Source organism: Dasypus novemcinctus, chromosome 7 (assembly GCF_030445035.2).
Source record: "Dasypus novemcinctus isolate mDasNov1 chromosome 7, mDasNov1.1.hap2, whole genome shotgun sequence".
Classification (NCBI taxonomy): Eukaryota; Metazoa; Chordata; class Mammalia; order Cingulata; family Dasypodidae; genus Dasypus; species Dasypus novemcinctus.
Window position 1 is genome coordinate 106,046,572 of NC_080679.1, and position 13,305 is coordinate 106,059,876.

General features: G+C 40.7%; 1 protein-coding gene across 2 annotated transcripts in view; it reads right to left on the reverse strand.

Moving 5' to 3' along the window:
- Nucleotides 1-11,442: 11,442 nt before the first annotated feature.
- Nucleotides 11,443-13,305, reverse strand: part of ARHGAP15 (Rho GTPase activating protein 15) — a 653,844-nt gene continuing 651,981 nt past the window's right edge. For both annotated transcript variants that reach the window (XM_004480409.4, XM_004480410.5), the window contains one exon: nucleotides 11,443-12,849. In XM_004480409.4, coding sequence (XP_004480466.1) covers nucleotides 12,666-12,849 — 184 coding nt within the window. In that variant the 3' untranslated portion in view covers nucleotides 11,443-12,665. The remainder of the gene's footprint in view (nucleotides 12,850-13,305) is intronic.

A 13,305-nucleotide genomic window follows, 5' to 3' on the forward strand; every position in this document is an offset into this window, starting at 1 on the left:
TTTTGTTGTCTGCATATAAATTGCAGTATATATAACAAAAATGACATCATACTTTACTACTTATGATTTTCTAGCCTATTTTTCTCTCAGCAAAACTTCTCTTGTCCACAGTAATCACACACAACAGGTTTTAAATGTCTTCATAATATTTTGTCATATAAACGTTCCTTGTTTAATTATCCAATTTGATAATGCCAGATTTTTAAAATTCTTTTTCCATTATAAGTAATGTGGCAGTAAATATACTTTGGGCAAATCTGTAGCACTTTTCAGTATGGAGGAATTAAGATGTGTCTAGAGGTATAAAACCACTTTTCTGGTTCTAAACCACTTTTTTTTTTTAAGATTTATTTTTTATTTATTTCTCTGCCCTCCCCTCCCCCTCCATTGTCTGCTCTCTGTGTCCATTCACTTTGTGTTCTTCTGTGACGGCTTCTATCCTTATCACCGGCACCGGGTATCTGTGTTTCTTTTTGTTGCTTGTGTCATCTTGCTTTGAGCTCTATTCCTTTGCACAATGACTTAACATCCTTCACTTCCATTTCCTCACCTTGGCACTATTCACTCCGTCACTGCCGACATCAGAGCATTGCTGCACATTGTAAGGCATTAAGAGATGTGGATTGTTTTTATCTCTGCCTTTTGTTTTATGTCTCTTTACCTATCATAAATCTCTGGAGAAGAGACCTCGCTCCTGGGGCCTGCTTTGTTTTCCTCAGGCCCCTCCCGTTTATATATATATGTGGACTTGCTGGCTGACAACTGCTTGTTGATGATGATGACAGTGATGCCTCACTATTCACCGAATACTTCCTAAGAAGTTTTTCTAACCATGCGCCCATCCAAATTCAAAATTTTTCTTGATTCTTAAGGACTTTAAACCTCTCTCCTCACTCAAAAGCTCCTTTTTGTTACTAAGCTTGGTTTTCTAGTGTTCCAGTTTGGCCCTGTATTCTTTACCTTCCAGCCATGAACTTCTGGTTGATTGCCCCCTCCCCTCTCCCACCACTCCTTCCAGGTTGGGTTTAAATGGAAGGGATGGGGAAGCTCTCTGCTACCCTCCTGTGATGGCATTTCTGCTGGACTACTGCAGGGCACTGGGAGAGGCCTCTTTTGGCTGTGCTAGCGGGTTCAAAAGCCAGCTTCACAGCGGAATTTCACACATGCAAATGAGCCATTGTGAGCCTGGTCATGAAAATTCATGGAGTGGTGGCTAGTTCTGTGCGGATGACCTGTCAATTTGGCAGCCAATCATTTAGTTAAACATCCAAATTACTGGCCAGTTACTCAGTCTAAAGCTAGTCTTCCTGCTTGTTACCGGGTTCTATGTAATCCTATTAAAAGCACTGACATTCCCTTTGATTTGTGGCAGCTAATGGTGTAGAAGTACCATGCAGGCACAGGACATGTGTCTGGCACCGTTTAAATGTGGGCATTGTGAGAATGGACCATTTGTATTACTATTGGATTTATTCTTAAAATACTAAATATCCTCTGTTTGAATAACAGGCCAAGGATCTTAATTTCATGGGTGCCCCTTGTTTACTATATTTATCAACTTAAAAATGGGAGTTCCTCCGAGGACTGAATCTCCATTTTTTGATGTGTCCGAATTGATTTTGTGGGATTTATGTTGACTCCCTAGACAAGACTGTGCTCTCAGACAGGCAGATAGGAAGCCGTGGAGACTCCCTCGGGCCTGGTCGAACTTGGAACTTGGTTGAAAGTGACTATCTGAGGTTTAATCTAGACATAAGGTAGTAATATTGATAAGCTGGGAAATGAATCTACCATAGTAATTCCCAACCACAGACCTCTGTGAGACTAGGATGAAAATGCTAGTGTATTTTGGCCCCAGAAAAAGGTACAAACTAGCATGCAATTTCTGAACTTTTATGCATTTGCTGAAGCCCAGCTGTCCAGGGAACCACAAATCCTAGGTAAAGACCTGTGCTCTGGACTTGGAGGGGCAGGAATAAAGAAGGGGAGAGTGACAGATAAAGGGAGAGGCTCAGATCCAGACAAACACGGAGGAGAGAGGGATTGAGAGACAGAAAATAGATGTGTTGAGTTCTCCTGGCCTAACACAGTCTCCCAGTACTAAGGGGTCTAATGAATACCTGGTGTTGCGTGAATAAGGTTCATTCTCCCGAGTTCTGGTTAATAAAATCTCTGACAGGAGAGAGATGATATAGCCACACAGGATTTTGGACACAGTGTTGGGAAGACACAGGGACAAACATCTCATTCTAAAGTGAGCATGTGGGCTCTCTGAAGCTGCGGTGCTAGAAGTTAAAGGGCCATTCAATGGGTTATAAATGAAAAAGCCTTTTGTGTGTGCTGAAGACCTTTGGTTCTAGGGCAAATCTATCTTTCCCTGCTTAACAGCAGCACAAATATATAACACATATAGTGTCCTTTTACTTATTACATGAAATACATCAATCGAAAACAGTGTTCTTGAACTGGGAAAAAGTCATAGAATCACAGAAATTTAGCTCGTGAGAGATCCTAGAGATGAATATTGTGGCCCTCACATTAAGGACTAGGATTTGATCCAGAGGGTTCGTGAAACTTCAGTGAGGTCCTCTAGCTGGCAAGTGGCAACGCACAGAGGAGACAAGGTGTAGTAATACTGCAACTTGACCCCAACAAAGGAGATGTGGGTTTCAAAAGTATCTCTTCTATGCCATATATAACTTAGGCAGAATGGTTGGGTGACAATTTTGGAGAATCAAGTGTAAGGCAGATGCAGTTTTCTTCTCAGACAGTGGCCCTCAGTAATAATTTTTTTTATAGGATAAAGTATAGTTCTTTGGTACATTCTGTTTGTCTAGGAAACCTTCCGCGGCTATAAGGAAATATGGCAGATTAATTGTTCTGTCTCTCAGTCTATAATAGAGGTTCCTAGGTTAGAATGGGTAATGTATGAATCGAAGATGGTTATATGTATGCATGCATATATATCCAGATATATATTAACATAGTGAGCATTTCTGTAAAAATGAGGTTTTAGGGTGATTTAAACACTCCTCATTTATAACTTGCATTTTGGAATTATTTAGCTATGCAAGATATCACCATATTCAGTATTTTTTAAAAAAATAATAAACATGTCTAGTCAAAGAAGGCATTAATGAAGCAATTCCCCAAATAAAACAGCCCATGATATCTGAGTTGCAGCAGAGAGAGAGTGTGGTCTTTGTAGTTTAATCAAGATCACAAGACTTGTTTTGAGCGTCTGTCATCTTTAATTTTACGGCACTTCATTTCAGAGTAGGACTGCCAGGGTCACATGCAATTAAAACACAGGCAAGATTTGTCTTGTGAAATCTTAACATAAAAAGTAATGTGTTACTCCATTTTAACTTTTCTACTGAACTCTGTGAACTCACTAATTACTTTTCCCCCCTCTTGTCACCTTTTTGATATGACATGTATTTTATAGAAGAGATAGAAGTTTGGATTTTTTTCTTTATATCATGCATACGATTGAGGATAACAAAATTAAACCGGAGAAAAAAGGAAGGCATTTTTCAGAAATACGTTTTTTAGAAATATCTGAGCACTCCAGCTTCAATTACAAAGAACCTCATAGATCAAATTCTTGGAAATAACTGTTAATCTGCTTAACTAGGGCAGGTAGAAGTGTAATAACGGAAGAGAGATTTTATAGAGGCCAGGATCGCGAAGGAGAGTTTATTCTCGGCGGAGCGGGCAAAGGGGCTTTTATGTGATTGGCTGTGAAAAGCATTAAAAGCCAGCGCCAACATGGAGATTGGGAGTGCGAGGAGGGCTGTTGCATCATAGTGATCAGTAAATTGCATAGACCCTTATTAACCTTATTGATAAGGAGCTTAGGGAAGTTCCATTCAGGCTGCAATATATTCTTTTTGTTCTCCTGTCTGTCTCCGTTTGCAATCCCAGCCGCTTTGTATGGACAGCCTTTATGCTGCACCTCAAAATTCAGTGTGAGTTAGAGCAGGGGAATGGAGCCCAGAGCCAGCCCCATGCACAGAGGGCTCAGGGCCTATTTAACTGGTGCTGTGGACACCTGGAGAATGTTTGAGAGTTTTGTGCTTAAAGAATCTTTTATATTGCTCCTCTTTCAAAGCAGCTGGGGTCTGTAGGGATCAGGGGATTATTTTTGATACCTGTCGAAAAGAGTTATGTCTACACTGATTTTCCATCCCTCACTACTAATTAACCTTATTGTATACAGGAAACAGTCTATTTAATACCTGCATTCTTTCTGTAATGCCAAGTAAAATGAAATCCAGTGTGAAATCTAGTTAGCGTTTGCCTTTTTGAAGTCATTTTTAAGTTTCCAGTTTTAGTGACTGTGACCTCAGAACTGATAGCTAGAAAAATAGGGAGCTCAAACCAATTTGGGTTTCTATTGTATTCTTCGCCCCCTCTAACTAACTTAAAAGCTGCCTTTCACCTGGATTTGGGAGGAGCCTGAAGGAAAGGGGCATCCTGAACCGGGCTCTGATTCCCCCAGGCGTCTTCCATGTCGACCTCACGGCAATGCTGAGGCTTCCCCTTTTCAACCCCTACTTCACTCCTGCAGCAGCCGAACATCTCTTATGCTGTCCCCTTCTTTTCAATCAACGAGACTGGATTTTGACACAGACAGACACATCCCGGCGCGATCGTGTAGCAGCAATGAAAACAGATGCCGAAGAAAAAGAAGGAATCTGAGCCCAGGCTAAAATGCTGTGGGAAATCCCATTTGGTGGAATGTTTGGGAGGGGGATAAAGAAGGTAGGGTCTAGCAATAAAGAGCAGAAATTAATCTGTGGAAAATGTCACCAAATGATGTGGAAAAAGACATGTCTTCAAGTATGTAGCACAATATGGACTTAGAACACATTTTGCTAGTGACATGAGAATGGTTAGTGCAAGTCCTGCTCTTAAAATGTGTGTGTGTTTAAGTGTATCCAGTAAATGTGTCAGATTAAGTGGTGCCAGAGGAAAGTGAGGATTTTCAGGCCAATGCTTTGTGTTTTCCAGATTTCTCAGCGTATCAGATTTTCATACATTGGTCAGCAGGTTTGTGTTCAATGGCATTTATCTAACATGTAAATTACACATTCGAAAGTTCAGGGAGGGAGGGTGGGAGATGCTGCTGGGTGTCACGGAGGTTTGGACCCTTCCAGATCTGAAGCAGGAAGACAACATTTGTTCTCAGAGCCGTGTGAGTTAGGCTGGCGAGTCTCACAGTCAGTCTGCTGCTGAGCTTTCGGAAAGAAGCCATTCTTGGGGATTTAGACTTCAAGAGAGGTAGTTGAAAGGGTATATGCTTGATGATCCTTTTTTAAAGACTAGGAGTCTTAATACAAATACTAGTGATTTGGCTGCATGTAAGACAGTAAGTTTCACTTGCTATGACTAGTTGATAGGAAACCTGATGGCAGATCATATTCACATCTACTGTGGCTTATGTTTTGGGTGTTTGCCTTGGTTCACTCATCCAACATGTGTAGACGAAACATCAGCTCCAGGCATTGCACTCTCCCTCACTGCTTATCTTCACACTCTCCTAATTGAAAGGGGGGGTGGAGGGAGCACGTTCTAAAGAACCCAGTTGATCACTTAAGAATTTTTATGGACCTTGTATGTCTCTTCAAACCTAAGAGAGCAAATATCAGCTGAATAAATCTACAAGGGTGTGTGTGTATGTGTGTATGCTTCTGCGAGGTCTCTCACCAAGACGGCTAGACATTTTCCTTTTGACAACACTACTACAGGAAATTATCTTTTTGTACAAGATGCTCACTGTATTCTCATCATTTGAATGATTCAGGATCACTCTGTGGCAGCATGAGACACAGTGTGTGTTGATGCTTGCCTCTTTTTCAATTATATTTAAGAGGAAAACTGCTGGGGACCCATTTTTTTTTCATCTTGCATAGGACCTCTAAAGGGGCAGATTTAATTTCAATACAATATTAGGTAGTATTATATGATGACTGATTACAGGCACCGACAAATATGATCCAATGCAGGAAATAGTATGTAATATAGGGTAGAAGCCACTCAGAGAAGCACTTTATTTTTTTTAAGATTTATTTATTTCTCTTCACCTCCTTATTTGCTGCCCCCCCCACCTTGTTGATTGTTCCCACTGTTTGCTCTCTTTGTCTGTGTTCTTTTAGGAGGCACCAGGAACCAAACCTGGTACCTTCCATGTGGGATGGAGGTACCCAGTTGCTTGAGCCACATCTACTCCCTGCTTGTTGTGTCTCTCGCTGTGTCTCTCATTGTGTCTCCTCCATGCATCATCTCGTTGTGTCATCACATCATGTCAGCCCACTGGGTCAGCTTGCTGCCTTGCTCATCTTCTTTAGGAGGCACAAGGAACTGAACCCATGACCTTTCATGTGGGAGGTGGGCACCCAACTGCTTGAGCCACATCTGCTCCCAAACAGGTAATTTTAAAGGTGTCATAAAGAGGCTTCCAATCGGTCCTCCCACAACACACAGAAATGGTTAGTACAATGTCCAGAAAGCATGTGGGCAAACAAAATGCTATGTAACTATTGAAATTATGATAGCAATAAAATGAGTATGATTTAGCCATCATCTCACAGCAAAGGGATTCCATATTTCTTTGGGGAAATAGTGTAATATCCCTCTTGTTCATTCATGAAAATTAATATCAAAGTGAAACTCTTATCAGGTGTGTTAACAAGAGAGTGACTGAATACCACACATGGAGTATAAGTATTTGGGGTGTTTATGTGCTTACGTTTCTTCAGTTCCTTTTCTCGAGTGACCATATGGTATAGTGGTTAAGGCAGGGGCCTCTGGAGTCATATTTAGACTCAAATACTGACCTGACACTTACTAATTGCATGAACTTGGGTAAGTTCATTTTTGTTTCCCCTTGATGTCTTCAAGTGAAAATAAGGGATAATAATAGTACCTCCCTCCACAGAGTTGTGAAGATTAAGTAAAACAATACATACATATAGTACAGTCCTTGGCACATATCAAGCACTCAATAAATGTTAGCTGATCAGAAATCTTTCCAGTATTCATTTTTCATGGTGGTCCTCTGGGTGGTCAGAGGAGCAATATTCGCCCAAGAGAAAGGAGAACAAAAGCAGAGCCAGGTGTGATAGACATGACCTTGTGGTCCTCTGAGAACTGCTGGAAGTGGATGAGGGTAGCATGCAGACTCGCTGGACTTGGGCATGACTTGGTCAAGGTCTCTTGGTTGATTTTGAATGCCAAGTCATTGCCAGAATATCAGACTCAACCCCACCTCAACCCAGCAATTCTGCCAGAAATGGGCCTGCCAGAGGAGTCCTGGATAATAGCAAATGGTCCTCTGCCCCTCAAAGCCATAATTAAGCCATGGCGGGTGAAGACCCCAAGACGTTCACGAGCATGATGCTCCAGAATATCCATTTCCGTGCCTGCTGCTGTGTCTGGGTTTAGCCCTGAATTAACAATACTACGGCATTCAATTTCTGTCTGGCAATAGTGTCTATAATTTCTCCCTGCTTCAAACTCCACTCCATAATATTGCCAGGAGAATCTTTAAAGCTCTGATAAAAAGTCATTTCCCTGCATTAAAAAAATGAACAAAAAACAAAACAAAACAAAAGTCTTCAGGTTCTCTAAGTTGACTATTTTACAAAAATTTTATTTATTATTTATTTATTTCTTTCCCCTTCCCACCCCCCCCCCCCCCAGTTGTCTGCTCTCTGCTTTCATTCACTGCATGTTCTTCTTTTGTCTGCTTCTGTTGTTATCAGTGGCACGTCAATCTATGTCTCTTTTTGTTGCGTCATCTTGTGTGTGTCAGCTGTCCGTGAGTATGGCACCATTCCTGGGCAGGCTGCACTTTCTTTCACGCTGGGTGGCTCTCCTTATGGGGCACACTACTTGCGTGTGGGGCTCCCCTACACGAGGGATACCCCTGAGTGGCGCAGCTCTCCTTGCGCGCATCTGCACTGCGCATGGGCCAGCTCCACACGGGTCAAGGAGGCCCGGGGTTTGAACCGCAGATCTCCTATGTTGGTAGACAGACGCCCTAACCACTGGGCCAAGTCCGCTTCTCTAAGCTGACTATTGACCTAAGGAAAAAACCTCTTGGTATGGCCTTCAAGGCTTTAAGAATCAGATCCCAGCCTTCTTTCCTAGCTTATTAAGAAGATCATAAAGTTATTAGTCAATAGACTGAGATTTGTGGTCTACATCATTTTGGAATAACATAATTTCCTGGTGTATTACTTTTTTCAGTTTCCTTCACATAGTTCCATGATCTCATAGTCCTGAGAGGCTAGATTAGGCAGGTTATTATTCTATTTTATAGATAGGAAACTGAGATCCAGATAGAGTAACTAATTTGCTGACAATCTAAACAATTCTTCTAAGTGCTTAGTCTTCTTGTTCACTGAGCTTTCATATTGCTCTTGCTCAATCATATATTGCCACAGTTTGCTTCATGCCCTGTGATTTTCTGAGGAGCAGGCTTGGCAACATTGGGAGGTTTGGCATAGAGGTCACCAAAGTGGGGGTGCCCTTGAGCTGAGTCTGGTTCAGTTGTGTTTTGTTTGATGCCCTTAAAAATCAGATTTCACATAAGAGTCTGACTTTCTTACTTTTCGTGAAAGATCGGAAGGTCTGGCAACATTGTGCCCACATTCCCACAGAAACCACCTCAGCTTGAGCTGAGTAGAGGCCAGTCCAATCCTTTTGGCTAAGAGTCGAGCATGAGCATTCCCCAGATGCCACCAGTTCCTAATGCCTTTAACCTGTCCTTCTTTACTCATTTATATTACAGCCTGGTGCCAGGAAGCAATCTTTGGTTTAAAGAAAAAGGAAAAAAACAAAACAAAACCCTATTTTCTGAAGATAAGAGGAAACATTTTAATTGAAGAAATAAAATGCTACTATCATGTTTGAAGTAAGTCTTCATTTTTTTTTTTTTTTTGTATTAAGATTTGAGTTTCTCAGGAGGGAGTTGATATTGTTGTAGTTTTATTTCTCATTTTTGACAACAGAGCAATTTGACCCGGACCTCTTAGTGACAGTTCTTTTGGATGAAAATCTTTGCAGGGCCTTTTAATTAGGAATTGACAGGGTGATTAACTTATAATTCACAAAAATAAATGTGGAAAAGAGAAGTACAGGTCAATTTCTAGCTGTGTTAAACTGTAAGGACAGCACCATTGGCAAGTGATTGTTTCCTTTTAACAGCTTTTCTAATTTCTCTTAATTGGATCTTTTGTTTTCTAATTGGATAGAGAGAACCATCATATGGCTTTCAATTACTAGCTGTGGCATGGTGATCCTGTCATATGGTCCATACTGAATACCATCCTACATATAGCACGAATGAATAGCATCTACAAGTAGCCTTTTGTGTCTGTAAGAAAGAGCAGTTACCTACCAAGGTCCTCGGATGGCAAATGCATGCTGAAATAGAACATACTACCTAGCTTGATTTTTACAGGGGGACTGTTTCAGACTGTATTTACATTTTGTGGATGTTACAGGTTCTCAAAATTCTTCCTTGACATAATATGAATTATCCCAAAGATTATAATAGTATTCCTAGAAAAAGTTAAAAATCACGTGTGCACACACACATGAGAACTTGCGTCTTGTTAATGTCGTTTGTTTCTTGTGCCTATTGGTAAGTTTAGTTTTGTTTCTCTTAAGAAGCAAAGTTTCTCTATAACTTCCTTATTTTAAAACCTCCATTGGTGCCAATAGGATAAAGCCAAACATTTTATCATGGTCTCCATTTGACCCCAACATCTTTTTCCAGCTCCATCGTCCAAAATGTTTGGGCATGTACTTTTTCGTTTCTTCACTGAGCTTCTCACTTTTCCTTGGAGATGCCAGGCCTTTCACAACTCTTTTCATGCCATTCCTCCTTCCTAGTATGACTTTTGTACTTCCTTTGCCTGGTAAAATCATATTTATGGGTTAAGATTAGATGGACAAGTTTCACACACCAGGACACCCCCAGGCCCAGTTGGTTATTTGGTTCTCTGCCAATCACTCTACTTCGTCAATATCTCTGTAATGGCTTCTGCTTATTCATTCGTTCGAAAATACTTCTCGGGCCTTTTTATGAACTAGGTGCTGGGCCCTGAGACCATGTGGTGATTAGGATGGGTAAGGTACCTGATCTTGCGTTGAACTGTGGCTGGTCCTCAGGGATTTGTCCCCCTCACGGGACTCTGAAACCACAGAGGGCAGGGATTGTTGGCCTTTTTAAATACTTGTATCACTAGTGTCTACACTTGTGCCTGACTCAAGTTCGGTGATTAGGAAATGCTCACTGCTTTTCATGTCTTCTTGGTGGAGCATATTGATCAATCTTATAAAATCTAACTGCTTAGTGAGTCAATCTAGTATGCTTAAAATTCTTGGCTTTCAACTTGGAACAGTTGCTCTGATCATCGTTGCTGTCTGAGATCTTATGGAGTCTAATGACCTTTTGGCTTAACCCTTTTAAAGTATGTCATTTCCTGTGATGGGCACTTTGGCTCAGCACCTTGGAATGGTCTTTTCCCAGAGAGCAAACACATTCTCTGATTAAATGCCCTTAGCAGGCAGGGACAGGACACAGCTGGGGTTTGAATTAGGCCAAATCCCATCAGATTGAAAATCAAGAAGCTGGTGCTTTGAAGATTATAAATCTGGAAAGCAGCAAAGATAAAGGTCAGTGAGCCCCGGCTCAAAGCAGGTAGCACCACTTCTCTTTGGCTTTTAATGCTGCTTCTCTTTGGCTGTGGTACCCAGAATGACTTTAAAGATGGATATGTGTGAGGAGATACGATCTTAATCTTAGAACTGCTAAATCTACTCCCCCTTTCAAGAGAGAAGTAATTAGCGTCTCGGGGAAGACAAAAATTGAGAATATGGCATGTTATGGAAATGAGGAGGACTTGCCAAAAATTCTTGTCTCATATCTCCATGTTTTCCAGAAAGGCGTAAGTACAACTTTACATACAAGAAGACCTTAAAGCTAGCTATACTAACTCGCTATTTCTGGTGACTGGTGACATTAGATCATGGGGTTCTGCCTGATGTGACTTTTCTTGGCTTTGTGTTATGTGCATACATCCTACTCCATTTAACCACACTTGAGCATGTATTGTGGTTACTTCTCTGCTCTTGGCCATGTGCCTGTTTACTGGTGCCATTGCCAAAAGGAAGACATTCAGGAGGGCTCAGGGAACCCTCTCCTTCCTTGGGCAGCTCTACAGATGCTGGAGCTGCCTGCATATAGTCTAGCTATTTCCTGAGCAGACTCTGGCCCTCTCCTATCCAGGAGATGTCACCCCATCTAGCTGGCACACACCTAAGAACTCATCACCGCTCAAAGTTTTGGTTCTCGAATGGGTGTTTCAGGCTTTTATTTACATGCTTTATTTCTCATTTTATGAACAAATCGATAACGAGACTTACTCTTTGTCGCACTGGATTTGTTTTATTTATTCCGTTTGAATTTGATTAAAAAGGCTGTCAAACATCGATCTACATTTTTATCAGGAGAATACTTTCACAAAATGGGCTATGAGATGTGTTCAGTTAGAACATACTTTTCAAAATAAAGCAATGTTTGATATATTCTAGACAGTTACCCTTTTGTTTATCCATGACAATTGAAACTAACCATCAAATGGATAAACCAATTCAAGTCTAGTCAAGTAATCCTTAGGGCATACGAAAAAAGCCATTTAAAATAGTTCTTTCTAGATGGATTTAATGTAATTCACCAATAAAGCATCCTCAGAAGCATAATAAAAATTCTACATAAAATGACATAGCCAGGGAAAAGGAAGATGTACAGTTTGATGAAGATTCAAAATGGATGTTAACATTAAAAATGAGCAGTCATGCAATTCCTATATAATATAAAAATCAAAAAAGCAGGGCACTAATTTTCCTTCTAATTTATAAGATGGTATGTTTATGGGACTGCAAGTAGTATTTATTAAAAATCATATTCAATGGCAAATGTTTTGAACTGTCATTTTTCTTCAGAAAAATTGCCATTCAGCATGTTGGTTTTTTTTTATAACTTTCAACTGTAGAGCACCGAGAATAGCTGGACTATATTTACACATACAAAAATGTTCTGAAAAGATGAAATATGTCTGTTTTGGTTGAGAACATGATCTCCTTTATCCTATTTAGCCTCTGCCTTCGCACCTCTTTTGGATCTACCCATGCAGAAATAGGAGGAAGGGGACATAACTGAGGCTGCATGGGTGGTGAGAAGGCATACATATGAACTCACACCCATCCCGTCAAAGGCACTCACACTCACTCCTACAGCTACCCAACACACCACATGCTCAAGGCCTGGGAGCAGCATAAAAAGCTGTCTTTTGGATAGTCTCTGACTTCTGCAAATTATTTAATAATATGGAAAATGCATGATGTGTGCCCAGAAGTGCTAGAAGGAACAGCACTGAAGGGGTTAATGCAGAACACATATAGGCAAATATTGTCAATTATTTTATTCAAATGTTTGGAACTTAAACACAAAATCATCATTAAGTTTTCGCAAAATGAGGCATCTGTCACTTGAAATGAAAAAAATATTTCAGAAATATGTTTACAGAAATGTAAAAATATTAGGCATCAAGACAGATGTGAACATATTCAGCGACTTGTCTTGTCTGTCAGTCTTCCTCTGAGCTGAAGATCTTATTGTACTCGCTCAGCATGAGCTCGGCTATCTGGTTTTGGTACACCATATGTATGGCCATATTCCCTGTTTCGTTTTCAGCTCGCAGAAGAGTGGGTCCAAATACGATTCCCAAGCTTTGTGTGGACATGAGGTTCTTGGAGGCTTTGGACACTATCCTGTGGAGAGAGGGGAAAGCATGATTCCTTTGGGCTTCGAAGTGAAATTGGGGCTATCTATGAATGATAACGTCCTGACTTCTTGAGTTCTTTTTTTTTTTAAATTTCAGTTTAAAGAAGGAAAGTCATGGTAGTGATTGGCTTTGGCATGAGAGGGAATGCAACACAAGAGCAAAGTTTTCCTAGTTTCAGGGAAACAGCAACTAACACAACACTGTTTAATCTTCTACCCCTCATGCTTTACTGTATGGAAGCAGAACCCTTCGCTTTTGAAAGTCTCATCCAACTTTTCATCCCCATAGTTACTGGTCACTGTAGGTGCTCAATAAATATTTATGCAATGAATGAATAAATATGTTGGATAGCAGTGATTAAATTGCTGTGGAAAGTAAACAAGATTCAGCCTTTGAAGTGCTTTTAGACAGGAGAAGACAGGTGAGACATGCATTAAAATAT